A 22123-nucleotide genomic window follows, 5' to 3' on the forward strand; every position below is an offset into this window, starting at 1 on the left:
CGAATGAAGGATGTGAGAGAAGGGTAGTATAATTTTTACAAATTCCTGTCCCTGAGTACAATTGTTACAGTCGCGAATCACGATCAAACGCACATTAACATATTTAAATTTAATGTAAATTTTTGAAGTTTTGAGTTTACTGAATTAAATAATTAATTTAAGAAAATAGCTTATATTGCATATATGCTACTTCTATATTAAATTAAGAAAATATATTCAAGAAAATAACACATATGTCATTATATTTAATTATTATATAATAATCTATATGCACACACATACTGTAATATATAATATAATTTATTTAATTATCATTATATAATATATAAATTATTTTTAATTACCCGTTAACAAAAAACTTTGATGAATTGTTTTTAGAAGCCGTGGTTCAAGTTGGTTAAGAATTTTAATTATTAAAATAGTTGCCGATAATTTTTATGCAATTATTATTGCATTCAAAAATTTATTATTTGTTAGGTATCAGTGAAGGCAATATTTTCTGCCCGAAAAAGAAATGATAAGCACAAATTAATAAACAAAAATATTTTGTAAAAAAAATACTACATTTTGCGGTATTGTCATAATTGGATTCTTGGTCTTGTCCCATCCGAATATGCAGCCCATGCGTTTTACACGTATTACGTATACATTGCCTGTATTGGAACGGGGGTGAACAGCGAGGGTCGATGGGGGTGGTTGCTGGGATTTTCAGTACGCGCGCGATCTCCGTGCCGAAAACATGGTTCTTCCTGAATATTCGTACAATCTGGAAGTCCGCGTGTGCGAACTATGGCTAGTTGCTAATAAAATAATATAAAAGATGACATCTAATGATACACATTGTATTTAACATATTATTAAAAGTGTGTAAATTTGTGAATTGAAAAAAAGGACAATTTTAATAATCATGCATCCTTAATTTAAATGCAAGTTGAAATAAACATTAAAGTAAGACTTATTACAAATCTTTATTTATTTTTAAACGTATTACTATGAAAGCATTTTCATGTGGGATAAAACGATAAAGTGTGATTTTGAATATTCTTTAGAGGACAATTAGCTGCATATCTACATATTAATGAATTATTCACGCCGACAATTTATGTCTAAACTCCGCTATTAATTTAGCAATTCGATAAGATTGAATGAAACGATAAATAGATAGATCTATCATAGATAATTAGAAATGCAGCGTAAATTAATTATTAAATTTTGTTAGATAAATTATTTTACTTAAATCAAATTCTTTACTATACTAAAAATATGCATTATAAATAATAATAATATTTTATATTAACTGATGTACAAAACTGATAAAGCAATTATTTATGAAGATGTGAACAAAAGTATTACGAGTTTAATAATATTTTAATTGATTTTTAATGTTACGTGTAGATGTATTCTTTTTCGGACTATTGGAAAACATTTAACATATATATAAAAATATATCATATTAAAAAAAAAAAATTATGATATGTAATCATGCTACTAGTAAGAAGACCATTTATTTTTATTTTTATTTTGTTTTAACTTTAACGCGCAAACATGACACACACACAATTAACTCTTTTATTACTTATAAATCTATTCTAACACACACACACACACAGTTACATCTAAGTGTACAGTTTTTTTATGTTAATTTTTATAAGGTGCTGGCGCCGGATATTACATATTATGTGCACATAATACATGCACATGATATGAAATATGCGACATTATATAAGACTATATTTTATAGACGACATACAACATGCTTGATGTTGGTTTTCGAGCACTTTGCTATATCGCGAACACTTTAATTAATAAAGTCTAAGACGAGAGTATGCAGACAATTAATGCGATGCATACGTTAACGCTTGTATTATGATATTATAATCATAACTTATAATATTATATTTACATGTCCTTCACTACAACAGTAATTGCACGATACATGCTAAATAGAATATTTATGTAGATTAATGAGTAATATAGATTAATAGATTATGTTTTTAATTGTGTTATTTATATGTAAGTGATGATATAATTAATTGCGTAACAGTTGAATTTTTATCGCATTTATGAGATAAACTGTGATTGATACGTCTGAATGGCTGCCAATCATTTGGTAAGTTACACATATTTAATATTATATTAATATTTATATGATCTAATTAAAGATATATACTCTGTGTGTGTGTGTGTGTATGTGTTTGTGTGTATTTAATATTATATTGTCGGGTCCTTTTATAGGTATTAGAAAGTTTTTATAAAACAATAATATAAAAAGGTATATAATTTTCATTCTATAATAAAAATACAGATATTATATTATTAATTACATTATCAATTATATAAATCTTAAAAGCAAGAAAAATAGAGGAAAAATGGTCAAAAGAAAGCTCATATAAGACAACGGTTTACAAGCTATGATGTACAAAACGGTGCAAAACATAAAAAATCTTAAAAAAATTTTTCTGGGTAAAATTAAGTAACTAATGTATAGAAAACATTGTTTTAAGTCTTTTATAATTTGTTTTGCATTATCAATATCCTTAAAAAAATTTTTTAGTAATAATTCCTTTAAAATGAAATGCTTGTGACAAATACAGCTTTTTTATCAAGACGTTACATTTTTACCGAAAATAATAATATTATTTATGCCGATCTCTCTATAGATAAGAAATGATAATAATTAACTATGTAAGAAATACATCTCTCAAGGAAATCGGTATAGTAAACATTAAGTGAAATATTTTACACTTTTATATTTGTTTTATATAAAAAAAATTATAAAAATTATATTTTTTTATGTGCTAATATTAGTCTTAACAAATTTTGAATAAGTTATTAATCAAGAAATTTTTTTCATAAACATGAATCCGTAAAGCTTGCGTAGTAACAACTGTCACAGATGGCTTATTATAATGGTTCCTAAACGACTTCAAAGGAAGAGTAGATCATGAATAATGAAAGAAACAACAACCTAAAGATTTAAGAACATAGAGATTCGACATATCAAAACCACGGTGAAAATATAGTACTTTGTAGCCGCTACTACGAGAGATGTAAGTTCTCAGAGAAATTTCAATATTCTCACGGTGTATTTAATATAGATTGAATAAACAGTTTTTCAATGCTGTTTTCTTTATAGTTGATGATATCTTGTAATATTAATTTTCATATTTGATTAATTTCGAAAAATAATTTTTTTTGCTTATATATACATTCTACAAAGCAAAAGTTACATTAACTTGACATTAAATTTTTAACATTTTTTATAGCTTTCTAGATAGATAGAGAAAGAAAGAAAGAAAGAGAGAGAGAGAGAGAGAGAGAGAGAGAGAGAGAGAGAGAGAGAGTTTTAGAGATTGAAAGCATATATGGGATTAAACTTAATGCACTACTATTAACAAATTTCTTATCGAAACGTTGACCATAACTATGCGCCTTTCATGCTTGCATAGATTAAATTAGTTTGAGCTTATAAATAATTAACCGAATAACTGAAGCAACTCGGGGGAAAATAATCATATTAAAGCATTATATACAAATCTATAGTTTTATTTGTTCATAGATGCATCGCTAGCAAATTTACTATTTTAAGTATCGAAAATGTAATGAGCTTATTCTACAGTTAACAGTTTTATGGATAAAAAAATTTGTAACAGACATATCACGAATAAAATTAAGCATTGTAATCTTAATTGCTTCTGTGCGAATTTGAAATAAGATTGCATTTTAATATTTATGGAATTTCTGCTGTATCTATTATCAAGGAATGTGACTCTGGTATTTCAATTCCTTAGAAAGAATTGGAATGTTAAACTAAGTATAACAATAAATAGAGATTTCAAGCAAAACTATTTACTAAAAATAATTATTGTTGCAAATTGATTTTAATTGATTTTAATTTATTCAAATTCACGTGACAAATGAAGCTAAATCTTCTAAATCAGTGTTGGTATACAAGTCTTAATGTACGATTGTCTCTAAAATAATCGGCTTAATTGTAAGATGTGTTTAAAATTCCATGAGACATAGTTAGCTTTGCAGACAATTCGTTAATGATACAATTCTGCGAGTAAATTTATATTAAAATCGATGTGCAAAAGACTTGAGCGCGAAACATTATTTGCATTTACATGAACGGCGTGTATTTTTATACAAAATCACGGCATCCTCGTCGAGTATATTTGAAGAAATATTGTAAATTCATTACGTTGCATCTGTAATGTCGACGTTTGAACATTATGTTTTCAATCGAAAAAATTTCAACACATACAATTGATATATTGAATTATTACACACGCACAATTATTTTATATATATATATAATAAATAATTGCAAAATTGTTTTATTAATCTACACCGATTTTTAATCGCAACATTGCATTTTAATTTTATGATAGCAATTAAGGATAAATAAATCAATTTATAAATGTTTGTGCAACAATACATTAAATCTTTTATTAAATTAAGTTGATTAAAACCATACTCGCAGATGAGTTAATTAATCAAATAAAAGATTGTCTTTAATACAAATTAATCAGTTTCTTTTCTAATCTATTCGCTAAATCATCGAATTATTTCTCAGTAAGTCTTACAGATCAAATGTATTATATTGATATTAAATATTATCACAACATCTTATTAACTTTAAAAGGAAAAACTATAAAAGGAAAGATTGTTTGTAATAGGATTTATATAGAATTTGATTAAATGAAATTAATAGAAAACGGGTAGAGAGATGGTACCTATGTTATGAATGGAATGTTACTAAGTGCAATTATCCTGCCAATAAGGCTCTTCAATCGATTTCGGTGATAAGTAGTAAAAGGCGGTGCAGGTTTGTTCTAAAAAGTTATTGATAGTTAATTCGAGTACTTTACTAATAACCAATAGTTTTAATTGCGCGAAGTCCTATGGTTGCTGAAAGTTTTAATACACATTACATATATATTGACAAATATAGAATTTTTAAACAATATATTATTGTCAAATGAAATTATTTCATCACAAAGAATACTCAATAATATTATGCAATAATTATTTACTGGTTATTAAGATCAGATATTTAACAATTCATTTTTTGAGTAAAAAAAAAATATTTATGTGTATAGTGACCTAATTTTTAGAAATACTTATAAAAGAAGCTTAATAAACAAGATATTTGATTTCCGTGCCAACTTTTCGCGGAATACTCAAAGTTTTGCGGCTACTGTAGTGGCCCACTGCCATTTGATTAGAAAATACATATATTAAAGAGCAAACCGATAGTCTCGTATTCACATACATTGGAAATGCATTACCTTTATTGTCGCTTGTTTTGAATGAGCACTCTTTAGACGATGAGATAAATAATAGTAGTTATACAATATCTAAGCAGATGTTGTAACATGGCAGATAAAATAAATCTATATTATAAATAAAAATAATAGTTTATGAATGTGTATGTGACACACAATATACATATTTATCTTAAAAACATAATAAGATTTATCATTAGTTGAATCAAAAGGATGATAAAACAAACGATATTAGAAAGAAATCCAATGAGAGACAGAGGGAGGGGGGGGGGGGGGAGAACAAAGAATGAAAGAGAAAGAGAGAGAAAGAAAGAGAGGGAGAGAGAGAGAAAGAAGAAAAAAGAACATAGATAAATGAAGATAAGTTACAATAAAAGGAACCGGTTAGTATAATTAAATAATTGCGACAAAGGAAGGATTTGTGTCCACTCAAATATATACTATCTTTGTGGTAGTAGAAATATTAACTTGAATAAAGACATTATTATAAAAGAGATATGTGTGAAATAAAAAGCTTTACTGTTTGTTAAAATGCTTTATTAATTCTTTATTTGGCCCATTATGAATCATTATCAATACGGATTATATTGATCTTTTCTAAATGATTCATGAATTGCTAATAACATTTTTCTTCATACATCATCATGAATAAAATCGAAGAGACGAAAGCTATTTCATATCATTTAAGTTGAAATAGATAAATGCGCTTTTATATTTAAAAAAATTTGTAGTTATTCATATTTAAGGTCTAATTTGTTATATAGATTATTTATATAATGATATGTTTAAAATCAATAAATCTAATTGTAAAAGGAAAAGGCCAATATGATATGTTTAAAAGTAATAAGAATATATAAAAAATACGGGCATGTCATTGCATAAAAGTTCAATAATATGAATTATTTTATAATGGTGTATTATAATTATAAAATATGTTCTTAATAATTGTGATAGAGAGAGAAGTATTTTTGTATTGTGCATACAGTGTTTTATCAAATTTTGAACATAATATTTTATTTTCAGACTATTAAATGAATAAGACAAAAAGCAGAAAGTAAGATAGGCACACAAGCATTACTTGAGAGAAAAAAAGTTTATAATAATTCTGATTTTACCTTATAATAAAATAATTAAAGTCGAAAGAAATTAATTGGACAATCAAAGAACTAAACCTTTAAAATACTGCCAGAAGTAGCAATACATATATCGTATATGTACTAAATATCGGTACATAAAGTTAGAAGTGTACGTTAAAATTACAGGAAAAGAAATATAACTAAAAGCGAAATCCTAAAATTTCATATAAGCGATTCGTATAACACATCAAGAAGTAGCAATAAGATATATAATCTTATAAGTGCTAGAACATCTTTGCGGAACTTTAAATTAAATAAATATATATATATATATATATATTTGAAAGATTTTTTCTCTCTATATAACATTACTAGTAAAGTAGCTGTGGTTATGGTAGTGTTATGAAAAAAACTATCATTATAATTATTGTTTTTTTAGATCATCAGATTTAAAGTAGGATACGCATCATCATTATTCAAAAGATAATCATTATTTAATTATAATTTTTATATTAATAATAGAATCTCAAATATATTTTACATTTGATTATTTATAGTACTGCAGTAAAATGATTAAATAAAAGAAATTGACTATTTATAATACTGTAGGAAAATTGCAAATTTATTTATATCGCATGGTTATATTTTTTTATATTTTTTAAACAATTTTTACGTTTTCTATCACTGAAATTCTGAACATAACGTAATGTATAACGCAATTAAATGATGAACTGAATTAATTAATGATTAATTAGATAATGAGTTTTATAATTATACAACAAACGTTTCACACGAGTATTATAATGAAGAATACAATCATGACTGTACATTTTGATTTCCATTTTAATTAACTGTTTATTATTTTACGCATCTATTAACTTTTGAAGAGAAAATTTAAGATTTAATCGATCGCTATGATTGTAATTAAAATTTGCAATGCATCGTAATATACATATGTTTACATAATAATTTATACATTGTACTTCTGTATTGATATTGAATATTACCTAATTATATTGAATTGAAAACATTTAGTATCAATCTAAGATTTAAATAAAAAAAATATTTTCTTTTATTTTTTTCTATCAAATAAAATAATGCGTTCTCATATTATGAAGAGTATCAACTATATATGATATGTATAAATACACACACACAATATATATTACTTTTATATATTAAGTGAAGTATATCTATATATATGAAAATATATGATATAAAATATAACTTTATTATAATAATTTTTTATAATTTTATAAGAAAAAGAACTTGTGTAAAGTTTTATGTAATATTAAGATAATTATGTGCGAAAGTTGGTAAAAATATGGGAACATCTGAGAATTTTATTTTTACTGACTTACATCATTATTTTTCGTTCAATAGTTTTTTATATTCCTTCAAAGTTAATAGTTAAGAACTGAGACTTAATCGAGAAAAAGTCGTTAATGAGATTTGGATTTTTTTGTTACACTGACTTTTAAAAAAACTTGTAGATGCTTCTTCTTATGTCAAGTTTTTCAGAGAAAGAGAGTCTCCGGTCGGATGATATAATTTATGAATCTGCAGCATGCGACAGAAATCAACAAGCAGTGAGTTTATTATTGCAAACGTAATTTCCATCGTATCTATACTGAATCATTGACATAGCGTAATCATGTTATATTCATATATGAAAACCTTGTTCGCTTTTCATAAATATGTTTCGAAATATTTCATGAATTTTAATGTTAAATTTTATTTCTAGCTAAATAATGTATGTTTATTGCTCTGCCAGGTGTGCAATTAAAATAACTTATGTAATCCTTATGTGTTGAGCATTAATATGAAATTATAGCATGCTCTCTCTCTCTCTCTCTCTCTGTCTGCGGAAAGCTAAAAAACTATATTTAACTGTTTTATTCATTAACAGTCATGTTTCAATCAATTTTACACATACTTATAAGTATGCATATATCAGTTATGTGAGCGCTGTATTCAATATTCTCTTAACACATAATTTTCACCGTAACTTTGAAAAGCAGATGCAAATTAGATAAGTTTGAGGTAATACGTGCGCGTCGAGTTTCGCCGCGTCGTATTGTAGTATTATGTAGAAATCGTTTCTCTGATGGTTACATCATTTAGTGACTGTGAATTAACGCGTTGTGCGTGACAATTGCTTTTGTCGATAGCGAGTTTAGTAGAGAGAAGAGTTCACGAAGTTATATCACATGAATGGATTTATGAACATATGTCATCTATAGTGACTTGCACTAAATATTCTATGATTTATTCTTTAAAATAAAATTTTAAAATATGTATTATGATTTTTTGTGCAGGATGATAATATATAGCATATATACAACCAAATTGATATACACAAACAGCTATCTTTTCTAAATAGAAATTTGACAGTATACTAGGCTATATATTCTATCTTATTCTACTGTTTTGTGTACTATTTTTCTTTATTTACTCTTAATAGTTGTTATCTAACTCGTATATATTTCTATTCTGTTATACTTGTCGAGAACACATTGATCTATGTACAATAAGACCGAATCACACATTAGATTTGATTATTTCGATAATACTTCAAATATTTAAAGTAGATCAATTTTATTTAAAAAGTGAAAATCTGATAAATGATATATATTTCTTCAACTTTCGTAATAGCTTGCACACCATATTTTATCTTATTCTACCCGTATTGCGGGTTGATAAGATAGATAATATGAGAGAGATGACACACCTAAAAAAGATTATATCAGATATAGGAGGTAAAGAAAATTGCGAAATACGTGTTCTCTGTATAATAAAAAGATTTTTGAAGGGAAAAATCTAAGAACGCAGATTTAATCAATATGAAAATCAGGTATCAACATGAGACTTTATATTTTTTTGTTAGTATAAAACAACAAGGAAGCAAAAAAAGGAAACAATGAGATTCTTCTTTTAACTTTGAACTAACTACCTAAACTTATTCTCATTGTCATTAGCAATATTTGTGTAATATTAAATTTTAAATATGTATAGAATATAAAAAAAAAAAAAATTAATGATAAATTTTTTATCTCATTATTTTTATATATAAAATAGTTTTAAAAATTTCTTATCTTTGCAATCGATAATCAATGTAAGTTCCTTACATATTCGCGCAATAATTTCAAAACTTTTTTATATTATTTCATCTATAAATTATGAAACTCTCTGATATCGATGCGGCTGATATCGAACTGCGGCTGGTACTTTATTTATGTCGTGCCTCTACAGTTGCTTTCATTTAAAATATACTTTTTTTTTTCGTTTTAGAATTATTCCTCTGAATTGTAATTTCGAAATTTCCCGGATTAAAATAGGTCCAACATCATAAAATGAAAGGACATTATGAGTATTATACCGAAATGATATTCTCATATGAGAATAGTATTAGAACTTATATTTTGAAAGCAGTGATTACAAATTTCTATACTTACTCTTTCTGCATAAAAAATGTATTTCTAACACACATATAGTTTTATATGACTAATATATACAGAAATATGCAGTAAATTATTTGAAATTTTATATATTTCTTATTTATCTATATATATGCATTTCAGTTTCTTATTATTGTACAATATGCGAATTGTGCGTCCATAATTTCATTATTTTTATTCGCACAAGAAATGTCAATAAGAGCAATGAGGATTAAATCAATAAAAGAGTGTTTACGTATACGTATACTATGCCGAATTTTCGCAGAATTAATTAAAAATTTTACCGAGAAAATTAGAGAATCATCGATCTCGATGTTTGACTGTTTTGACTCTGCTCAAAATATAGAAAGCGCTTTAACTTTTGCACGCTTAATTGCTCAAAATTTAAATTGAGTATACGTAATAGTTTAGCAGACTTTTGTTTATTTGGACGCGTTTGCATTGTGGAATATCACACTAAAATGTCAATAAAAAACAAGCGTCAATAAAAATATCACTTTAGTAAAAATACATCAAGAATAATTGCTTGTAATTGTGAATTATAAAGAGTTGTTTGATTAACAAAGTTATTGCTTTACTGCATTTAAAATGCATGTTACTAATTTTGCAAATTTTCCTGATATACATTTATACGTATTTAGGGACAATGTGTGACAACAATTGCGATTATATAATCATGTATTTGCCGCGGTAAAATAGGAATTTCAGAGAGTTAATTGCAACTACTGACAGCTGTTATAATATACAAACGTGTGTTGTAATTTGTCGCATTTTTACGGAGATATTACATGCACGGTGTTACTAATTATATTCGATAATTAAAAACCTGTGGCTTTTGGATGAAAAAAGTTCTTGAACAAAAAATGAAAATTTCTTGAATACAAAATCTAATAGAATTTATCTTTATTATACAAGAAATTTATCTATATTATACAAGAAATATTAATAAATAACTGTCATTATAATCTTTGCAATTTGATATAAATATTTGTTAACTAGATAAGACAATGTATAATATCGGGTCTTGATGTAATAGTTGTGTAAATTTTATCACTTGAAGAAAAATGTATGGAAATTGCATACAAAGTATGTAATAATCGCTTCACTGTTGAATGCAAGATCACCGTCCTTGCACGTTTCTGTGCTTTATTCATGTCATAATGGGATATGTAGAACTTGTGTAGTAAAATATACATACGTACTCTGCATACAGGATACTCATTATCGGTATTTTGTTTCTCTAGAGAACGTAAAATGCTCAAAAGTTTGCTTTTTATGATAAAGATTGATTCATGTATTATTATCAAGGATTAAATAGATTATCATCGATTAATCGGGTCAAATTTTAATTAATATACAAATGCACACGTTTGATGTATTATCTTTCTTTAATTAAACACTGTTACATGTTTTGGAAATAGAGCTATATTATTCATATAATATTTTTTATTTTATATTGGTCGGAAAATTGAATGCTATAAACAATATAAAAGCTTAATCTCGATTAATTATATGTATTTATATAGAATATTTATAAACATCGAGCTATATCTCTTTTTGTATCTCTTTTCTTTGATAGTTTCTTGAATTAAGAACTTGTTTTTTCAACAAAAATATCTATAGCTTTTTAGGTCTTTTTTACACTATTCTAAATTACTTAAAAGAACATCAAAATCTTACTATAAAAATATCATGTTCTAAACTTATCACAGAATACATATGGAATGTTAAGAATAATGATTAATTATTTCTTTATGTTAAATTATCTGTTGAGTGAAAAAGATTCTATGACATTAGACTATATTATTCCGAATTAATATTATTATTCCGGAATATTATTATTCTGGATTATTCTGGTTTTGATTCTTTGCTTTTTTTTGCGGATCGAGAAAATTTGATGGTATAGGAAGTGTTTAATAAATTTCATTGCGGTATTGAAATATTGACAAAGACTTAAAGCTATTTAATTGATCGATATTTTTGCATAATGGTAGAACCTTTTATATCGTAATAACAATATCAATTTCTCTCTTGAATTCAAATAATATAAATTGCAGTATATCTCTTTTATTTTATTAAATAACATTCAATAAATATTGTTTTTAAAATATAGAAGGAAGATTTTTTTTTAGGGAAATAGGAAATAATATTTATTTTTAATTGTACATATAAAGTTTCTATTTTTTTATAAATTAAATTTTTGTTTATATATTTGAAAATAGTAGAGCAAAACAATGTCTGCATAACTGAATTGGCAGATTTATTATTTCCGATCTGTGAAGAATTAAGTAAAATAGGTTAAAATATAGCTGATTAGAATAGTACAATCTCTCCAGATAATTAGATTTTATATTATAGGTTTTCTTTAAAAAAATATTGTGTTTATCATTGGTGGTATATCGTAACATAATATTAAGTCTTATATTACATGCTCTTATATCGTACGGTTTATCGTGGTTGTAGAGAATTAAGAACCTTTATCATATCAATAATGATAAGATATCTTGTGCTAAGCACAAATGAGAGCTTATTGTAACTATTTATAGGCGGATAAATTTTCCACGTTATTACACTACGTAAAAAAAAAAATTTTTCAGCTACTACTTTGAATATATGCGTAACAACCGGCAAAATAGTAGCTTTTGTAAAATGTGATACGTACGTTTCTTAATCAACTAGAATTGCGCTCTTTGTCATCGGCATTACTAGCAACCGTTACAAAGTGAGTAACGTTCGTTGAAATGCACCAGATGCTATGGCAAAGGATAGAGTGACAAAGAATAGGACATATAAATGCTTTTGGCTCTCACACCATAGGCAATCGTTTTATCTATTAGGCACTATATATTTAGTGCCTAAGGCTAACAAAGTGCTTGGAATTTGAAAGGAATGTATTAAAGTTGAGAAATAAAAATCCGAATTAAAAATTGTTATATAAGAATTGATAAAATTATAATTACCTGAGAACACAATAAGTTTCTTCTTGCTCTTAAAAACAAAATAAAAAAATTATTTTCAACAACAAAAATGTAAATTATATATTTTATTTTTTAATATATATATTTGATGTTGATACAGTGAGATCTTCAAAAGCTAAACTATAAGGTTTATAAACGGATCTATTTGAATTCTATTTGTAGATCTTTGGTCATTGATAATAAAATTATACGCGCGGAATAATTTTATTTAATTTCCGATTATGGAAGGATTAAATATAAAAATAGTTATATTTATGCAAAATTTCAATTACGATGTCTTGAAACCGAGTAGTTAAAAGATAGAAATAAGAAGGCATAAAAAAGATCTTCGTTTTCTTTCTTATCCTCTCTCTTCTTCTTTCTACTGAAATAATAAAAAATTTTTATATAAACGTTTTATATCAATAATATTTTATGTGTTTTTAAAAGATATTTTCTACTTTATATATATACACATATAATAATATTTTATTGTATTATTTCTGTTTACGTAATGCTACATTCAATGGTTATTTATCTTTTGAGACCTCAGATTCTTGGATTCAAGTGGGGAATCTAAAGAATTATAGATCTCCCGCCGGAAGATAAAAGAAACATGTCAGGAAATACAGAAGATATCTCTCAGATATATTTCAGTATGTATAATGCAAGTTATGATAAAAAGTCTATAAAGATACATACAAAATTTTTTTTCTTTTTGAATATTTTGTCAAAATCCTGTGCTGACAAATGCTAAACATCAACAATAACAGTAAAAAGATTAAAATAAAAAGTGGCTGTATAGGTATAAAGAATGTAAGATCTAAATACAATATATAACAAAGAGAATCAATCGCGGTTAACATAAGAATTGCGATGCCTTACTATGATGTAAATTACTATTCTCCCAGCCATTATCTGCGAAAATAACGTCGCACGATGACACTGTGCAGTCAGAATTTCTATCGTCGTGTGAACGAAACCCCGGGGGGAATTTTATTTTATACTGTCCCTCTATACACAATTTTTGCATGCTGATCTGTACCAACATGCGGCGACCAAACGTTGCATTTGACGTTACATTTTTCATTGAAATATTTCGCGCACCGCGTATATATACATACGCGTGTGCCCATTTGCACTAAATGCAAAAGAGAGCAAGCTTTTAGAATAAATATTATAAGAATAGTCTAATCTCTCACACACACACACATATTCCGTCCAGCAATGACGTAATGCAAAACGTAAAATTTCCATAGATTTCATGTTGAAGTACATAAACTTGTACTATGTGTGTTGTGCATATATATATCCTTTGTATTAAAAGAGAATATTTTGCGAATGTGCAAATGTGAATATTCATTTAATGACGGAAAATGTGCAGAACGCGGTATTTCTGATATATGCTTTTGTATTCCGTGATTTTGACGGATTTTCGTCTCTGATAAAAAAAGATATACCATAATAGAAGAATGATGTTTAAAGATTCAAAAAATCATAGTTATATAATATTAATATTATATTGATTGTTTTATCTAAAAACTAATATTGCTTGATATTAAATTTCCGTGTGAATTTTCATCGTTCTTGAAAGTTCCTTCATTTAACGTTTACAAAGAAGTAATTTCTGCTAAGAAACTCTGACAATATGGCAGGATATTAAAATGCTTGCGGCTACCTAACACTAAGGTATGTCATTTATATGTGTGTGTATATACATAATTTTTCTAAAATTTTATTTATAATAGTAAAATCATCAATTGTCAATTTTTATATCAATTATTCAAAAGCCGAAGATTAAAAAGCAAACTAAATAAAATTAATGGAATATCTCATGTGTACGTATATGTATGTGCCTTTACTTACAACGTATAAATATATATTATAAAATATAATTTAAAAATAAGTAGTTAAAAAATATATATTGCATAATGTCATATTTTACTAAAACAATAAATTACATTTTAAAGAAATGCGAAGTATTCTGTTGTTTTTCGTGATATGAATCAGTTGCCTGAATTGCGTGCTTCAAATGCGTAAGTTCGAATCAGTGATGACTTTTATATTGACATTTAACATGCAGTAAAAAATGGTTAATAGAAAAGAAATCGAAAAATAAAACATAAAAAGAAAAAAAAATGTAAGAGTGATAAAAAGAAACAATTTATATATATTATAAGAATACAATGTAATATCTTAAATTTCAAAGAGACATATTTGGAAATCTGGCGAGTCTTTCGCTGATTCGTAATTGGCTATTTCGCCGCTTGTTAATCCTATCACGTGTCGCAAATATAATTGGTGTTAGTCTCTGAATACCAAAACTGATGAGTCTCTCAAACTAATATTGTGGCAGCTATATTAACAATTTAATATCAAACAATTACATATAATCAAAAAATGGTTTACATTTGGTTCACATTAAGACAAATCGAAAAATAGAAAATATAAAAAAAAGTGAAACATATCGCCTAGATATTTTGCAGATTATAATAATCTGCTTTTACTCGACGTGAATTGCTTGCCAATTATATAACTCCTGTGGATGAATTTTGTCTAATAAAAAATTCCAATATTGACAATTCGATATTTATATGTGAATGGAAAAATGATTGAATGAAGACAAGTAATGAGAGTGAAATAAAGTGCAAGACAAATATAAAAAAGCAAATTAAAAATAGAATAATAAAATATATTCTACAAATAAAATAAAATACAATACATGTTTTGCGAGCGAAAAATGCTTATATAGTTTAGTAAGTGGACTTTCATGTCCACATTTATTGTTATATCGTATTATTTCTCTTAACTCTCAAATACGATAAAGCAGGGAAAATAAATTTCGTGAAAAATAATTTTAATTTGTACACATTGATAAATAACGTTAATAAATAACATTCACGATATCTAGAAGTGACATTCAAGTTAATACAGCTTCTTCGTTTCCGTTTCGCCGCAACCATTTTGCCTCACCTCTTTCATCGCATCCAATTTGCCGCAAACCAGTTTCCGTCGAGTACACGTGGAATATCTTGTATTGTTGTTATATGCATTAAACATCTTGTATCTATAGGGAATAGTAAGTAATGCTAAGTCGATAGAAGGAGTAAAAGTATAAATTATTAAGCAAATTCCAAATTTACATTTGATCTAATAAACGCTTGTTACAATAGTACATTTCAAAATATCAGAAGTTCTAATTTTTTAAGTAATAAACGTGTCATTAATGTTGAGGTAATCCTTTTAAATTGTTTTCTTAGGTTAAAACTTTTGATTAAAAAGATAACGTTATGTCTCGAATTATTCTTTGTAGCTACATAATTTTAAAATTATGACAATTTCTTGCGACAATATAAAATAAAGAATAAATACGTCGTTCAAAAATGGAGAACGATTAGATGTTGAGATTGTTTTTGTATCAAATAAAAATGGATGGCTTTTTGAGAATTGATATCCTATCCATTTTTGCATTAATCATATTTCATTTAGGAAAGCTTGCATATTACTTTACCCAAATTCGCAAATTAGATTTTTGCAAAGAAGCAGTTTTGTATTTTACTTTATATGCTAATTTCAATAATGTTACAATGTTAAAGCATAGATAGATGTTGTTACGTATAGTATGCAATTAGTATGAATATGCTTCATAGCAACTATTCGTACGTCCGTTAACATGCAAACTTATAAGCAAATACAAACTGCGCCGATATACAATTCGAAACTACCACTTGATACGCATTTATTACTGTGGAAAATTTACATAATGTATATATCTCTTATTATGTGTCAATCTGATTATGACACATATTAGCATATGTGCACTACAAAGTTTATATCAATTTGCCGTCATAATGCTATCATTATGTTAACTACATGATAATGTAACATTTTATTACTTATTACGTCAATATGTATAATAAATGAATATTGATTAGAAATATCAACTATGATTGATGATTTAAATATGTAACATAATAAATCAAAGGAAGTTTAAGATATATAAATAACTAAAAATTCTTTGTAGATACTGATAATTTTATCAAATTATTTTTATCATTATATTATCAAAACTTAATCTTTTACCTAACACTGTACAAAGAAAGAGAGAAAGAGAGAGAGAAAGAGAGAGATTTTTATTTCTTGTTTTTTATGTATAAATAATTCCTACATGCATGTAAGAATTACAGTACACGCTTTCATCTTGCATATGTAAAGCTTTGTCGCATAAGCCGGGAATGATCCGACATGTATAAGAGAAACAAATTGGTATGCATTTGAATCTCTCACATAAGCTTACACACTACACAATAAACAAAATAGCAAACAAGAATAGCTTCATTCGGAATTAAACGCGATGTAGAAATTACGTGTTATACATACAAGATGTCCCACTAGATATACTCTTTTTTAATTACAAATTTTTCGATTAATTAGCATTCCATTTTCTCTTATTATAAATTTAATATATAAATTTAGTAGAGAGCTAAAATGTGTCAATGTATAAGAAATCTTTTATCATAACTTTCTAATTCATAACATTAAATAACATTCACATCTTAATAAAATTTAACTAAAGTAAAATTGATATAAAATTTAGTGTAAAATAAATCATTATTATTTATTCCAGTTTTAATCATTTATATTTAAAATATTTATTTTTAAGAGAAAGAATTAGTTTCAAATTTGTCAAACTACAGGAAGGGGAAGATCACACATAAAAAAAATAAACGACAATAAATTAATAAAATTTTGTGTAATTAATCGTTTTCATAGCAAAAAAAGAAACTTTTTACAGTTTCTGCGGATATAAGAATCTTACGAATCTCATAGTTAGTCTGAAAGTCGGTCAATTAGACACACTGCTAATTTTACACGAAGAGAGTGTTGCGGACAAAAAGCTCTTTAGGCCTACAAACGCGGTGTAAATCGCCGAGTTTTATTCGAAGTTCTTTCAAATAAATTCGTGAATTTTTCGGTTTGTTTGCCACAGAATTTTAGCAGTGTGAAAAGCGTTCGAGATATTTTCTCATTGTAACTCAATGCGGTATTTCAGACGATGCAGGACATAAGAGCAGTATATCAATCAGGAATATGTAACTTATTGTTAGCGATGTTGAAAATTATCTCAGTGCAGAACAGTATCACGTACGTAAGTAACTTAATCCTTTTCTTCGATACGTGAGCGTGAACACGAGCTAAGTGAAATTCAAACTCGCTTTTTGCCACGAACAGAAGCGATACGTGACGAAAGTGAAGAACTGATTAACTCGTACGATATATAGAGAATGCCCAATCGTCTTTTAAAAGCTATTGCCGGCTGCAATTTGTAAAAGAGTAATTTCCTACTTTAACAAAACGCTTTTCAATCAACTTTATACTTTTGCTTTTCTTATTCCTTCTTCCCATTTAATTTTTGCCGTGTGTAACGCATTTTAACATTTCTCCGAACTGTGAATATCTTTAATGCTTTAAAATTTTCTACCTGTAAATAGCATGAAGAAAAATGCAAAGTTAAGCAAAATCTCAAAAATGCTTTTGATTATGGTACGAAAAAAATTTCAGTCTCGCACGATGCATACTACTTGCTTTTCATAAAATGAATATCGCAACATGTCATTATAGATACAATCTTTCCGTTAATATTGCATGACATTTCAATTTTTTTTTTTATGGCAAAATTTTCTCTCTTAGAAGTTTTCAAGAATAGCTTTTAAAGAGTAGAAACTTGCTGTTGAATAAAAGTAATATCGTTATTTTCACGTTGTTGGCAAAGTACGACTATGAGAAAGAAGTAAAGAACTGATTAAATCACAGTACATCGATAAAAACGTTTAGACGTGATCAACTTTTGAAAAAGCCATTGCCGTTTCCACGATTTATAAGAAAGCATTTTATTATTTTCGTCAATTACATCCGAATTAACTTTACAGAATATTTCTTTAATTCGTTTCTTTATGTATGCAACACGTTTTAATGTTCTAACACTAGATATTCCTTTGAGGTCTCGAAAAATGCTGACTATGAACAAGCGCATAAAAAGAAATGTAAGACCAAGGTCTTCACAAGCACTTCTTTGTGATAAAAAAAGAATGTTAATCTGGCATACTATACATATTATCATTCTTTTAATAATTTGAGGTTGAGATTGTTAAGTATAAGCACGAGAAACCGTTATTATTATAATTTATATTATAATATTATTATAATTTTTTACCTTAATTTATATTAATATTATTTACGTATTTTTTGTACGAAATATTTTTTTTTATTATGTTTGTATATAATAAATTTGCATAATTTATATCTCTTGAAGATAACGTAAGAGTTGCTTAGTTTTTTCAATACTTTTTCATTTTTTAATTAGCTAAAAAACAAATAAATAAAAAGTAAAAAATAATAATAATATATAATAAAAAACAAAGCTTCCTCTATGAGGAAGCAAAATATAATGTAATATAACAATATAACATAATAAACAAAGTGTTAAAAGGTCATATTACAGGATAAATGAGTAAGATTAATTAGCTATATAAATTAATATTAGTATAATTATCATCATTGAAGTTTGTGTATGTGTGATATACATTTTGTGTTATAATATCTTTCAGTATACTACATTATATCTATACATCAAGAGAAATTAGAATCTGTGTGTATGTCATTATGTGCTTTATAAAATATGAAAAATGGGTTTGCGTTGGTTTTGTTTCTTCGTGGTGCTATTTCATGCATCATATTTCTCGAGTACAGTGTTAAAACGCTGTTATTTACCGCTCTCATACTCACTTTTTTTTTACAACACGTTCGCAATAGGGTAATGCTTGCAAAGTAAAAACTATTGCGTGGTCGAGATGGACGATCATTACCAAGATCATAATCGAGGAAGCTGTTTTATGCGACTACATGAAACAATGAATACCGCATCACAGAGTGCAAAGCGAGTAAATTTTTAAAATTCAAAATGTTTATTAGGTTAGAAAAAAAATGATGTAGATTTATTTTTATGTTAGAAATTGTGTAAATACGAGACGCGTATCAGCAAGGAATATTAAATGAGCTTCAGATTGAAGACGGAAGACATAGTAAGTGCTATGTTATATAAACACGTAGATTTATTTGTAGAATATAGTTGTGTAGAAAAAGGAAATATTTATTGGAAAAATTATATATATTCTCCGATCCTATATAAAGTACTTTATAATCACCTTTGAATGATTTAAATCAGGAATCAAGATATGTAAGTTAAAAAGGTGTAAAATGCAATTGAAAATAATAAATATTATTATTACAAAAACATACACTCTTGGGGTATAATATTTATGAAACTTTTTTATAAAATTATTTCTCTTTGCCAAAGTTAGTTTTTATGTTACTTTCAAGAACATTCCTTCCCCTTTAAAAAGTAGACGTGTAGCATTTGTAAAATCGATGCCTCTCCGATTAAGAGTCGACCAGTTTTATGTGAAATTCTGTTTTGATATCTGTAATAAATATATCATCTTATTTATATTTTATTCATCTGTATTTGATGATAGAGATTAAAAATAAAATCACACATTGTTCAGTTTTGTGTTTGCGAATCTTTGATTGTGTTAAAGAAATAATATATGCACGTCTATTAGGGAATCAATCAGGTAAAAGCAGATAAAATATCTTTGACCTCGTATCATGTTTTAGGCGATAAAAATATAGCAACAGATAATCACAAAGGTACCCAATTTTCATTAAAAGATCTGACATTTTTGGCGAGTAAAATTTTGAAAATAAAACAGATATTAAAATATTATTGTTGTTTAGGTTAATTTTAAATAAATTTTTCTTAAATAGATATTACTGTGTTTAGTTATGAGAGTTGATATTTAATACTATAAAAGTGGTGAAAAATAATATAACAAGTAAATTTTGTTTAAAAAAATATGGTATTATTGGTTTTTATAAGATAAAATAAATAAAAATGTATAATTAAAGATGTTATTGTTAAATTTGTGTGCGCCATAAAATAAAATTAGTAATATTTAATAAGAGAAACTAGAAAATTTATGTGTTATACATACATATTAGATATTGAGCATGGATCGCGAATGTAAGAAATGCTCTGAATTATTCAAGGAATCTTGCTACATGGAATGTGAACACATATTTGCGATCATCCTGTCTATGGATTGGAACTGTCTGTGTCTCCTTTCGTGAAGTTATGCAGGCAGAAATCCTTCGTTCTATGCACTTATGCGAACGTTCATCTAGTAGTTAATTATCATTCATTTGCAGTCTGCCCCATACGTCAATCATGCAGTGATCAGGCTTTATTCGTACATTATTTGCGCACACATTGCTGGTGTTTAAATGCTATCGGTTAAACATGCGTCCCAGCAATATACAGCTGCCACACATGCGAGAATACACATCGTATTAGTACTCGACGTGATACTGGTATGAGAAATATGTAAATCGCATCTGATATCTCATGCATCTTGTCAGTCTGCACAAATTCTATTCACTCTTTGTCCGACTTATTATTATAATCATAATTAAATTTTCAAAGATTTGTTAAGCTATACATATTTTACATATTTAGACATTCTTTTAATATCATTTCAATACACATTTTAAATAATAATAAATTATCTTAAATTTTTAAATTTTATCAAATTTAATTACATATTCTTCGAAATGTGTGAAATATCAGTACATTGCAATATTAGTACAATACAATACATATTATTATTTAGCATTGTAATTTTTAGTATATTTTTTGTAAATTATTATTATTACTGAAAAAATATGAACATAAAGAGAAAGAGAGAGAAAGAAAGTTTATATCTAGTGAGTTTTATTTGGTTGGAAATACTGTAACTACCTAGAGAAAAAGTTTTCTCATACTATTCTACCCACAAATGTTAATCAACTAAAGTGAATTGAACTTTATAATTTATACAGAAACTTTTATAAAAAAGCAGCTTTACCGCATTTGTAGTTCTGTATATTTTGAATATGTACTTTCAATCAGATTAAAATTGATAAGAAAAGAATATAAAAAAACTCAGTTTTAATTACAGCCACATTTTGAATAAGGGACTGAATAATGCATTTTTGATGAATGTTCCTTCTATGTATTCGTAGATATATATTTTATTTTTATCCGAGAAATATGTGTATATCAATTGTAACATTAATATGACAATATTTCTGTGGATAATATAATAAATTGTTCCGCGCTTTGAATTTTTAATACCTTTTTAAAGTTTAAGCATTAATTTTTTTTTAGCTTCTTTTGTTAAACACATATTATATGCATATTTGCGCGCATAATATATATAATATATATAAATAATAAATATATT

General features: G+C 26.4%; 1 protein-coding gene across 4 annotated transcripts in view; it reads left to right on the forward strand.

Moving 5' to 3' along the window:
- Window positions 1–716: 716 nt before the first annotated feature.
- The window catches only part of LOC115237346 (octopamine receptor-like), a 43784-nt gene continuing 22377 nt past the window's right edge, over window positions 717–22123 (forward strand). Inside the window, exons 1-3 of one of the 4 annotated variants that reach the window (XM_029810333.1) lie at window positions 717–948; window positions 2045–2110; window positions 7889–7956. In XM_029810333.1, the coding sequence (XP_029666193.1) occupies window positions 7922–7956 (35 nt within the window). In that variant the 5' untranslated portion in view covers window positions 717–948; window positions 2045–2110; window positions 7889–7921. Of the gene's footprint in view, window positions 949–2044; window positions 2111–7888; window positions 7957–22123 lie in introns of those variants that run through there. The other 3 variants (XM_029810336.1, XM_029810335.1, XM_029810334.1) reach the window with 3 other exon arrangements.

The sequence above is a fragment of the Formica exsecta genome, unplaced genomic scaffold (genome assembly GCF_003651465.1).
Source record: "Formica exsecta isolate Colony F162 unplaced genomic scaffold, ASM365146v1 scaffold290, whole genome shotgun sequence".
Taxonomy (NCBI): domain Eukaryota; kingdom Metazoa; phylum Arthropoda; class Insecta; order Hymenoptera; family Formicidae; genus Formica; species Formica exsecta.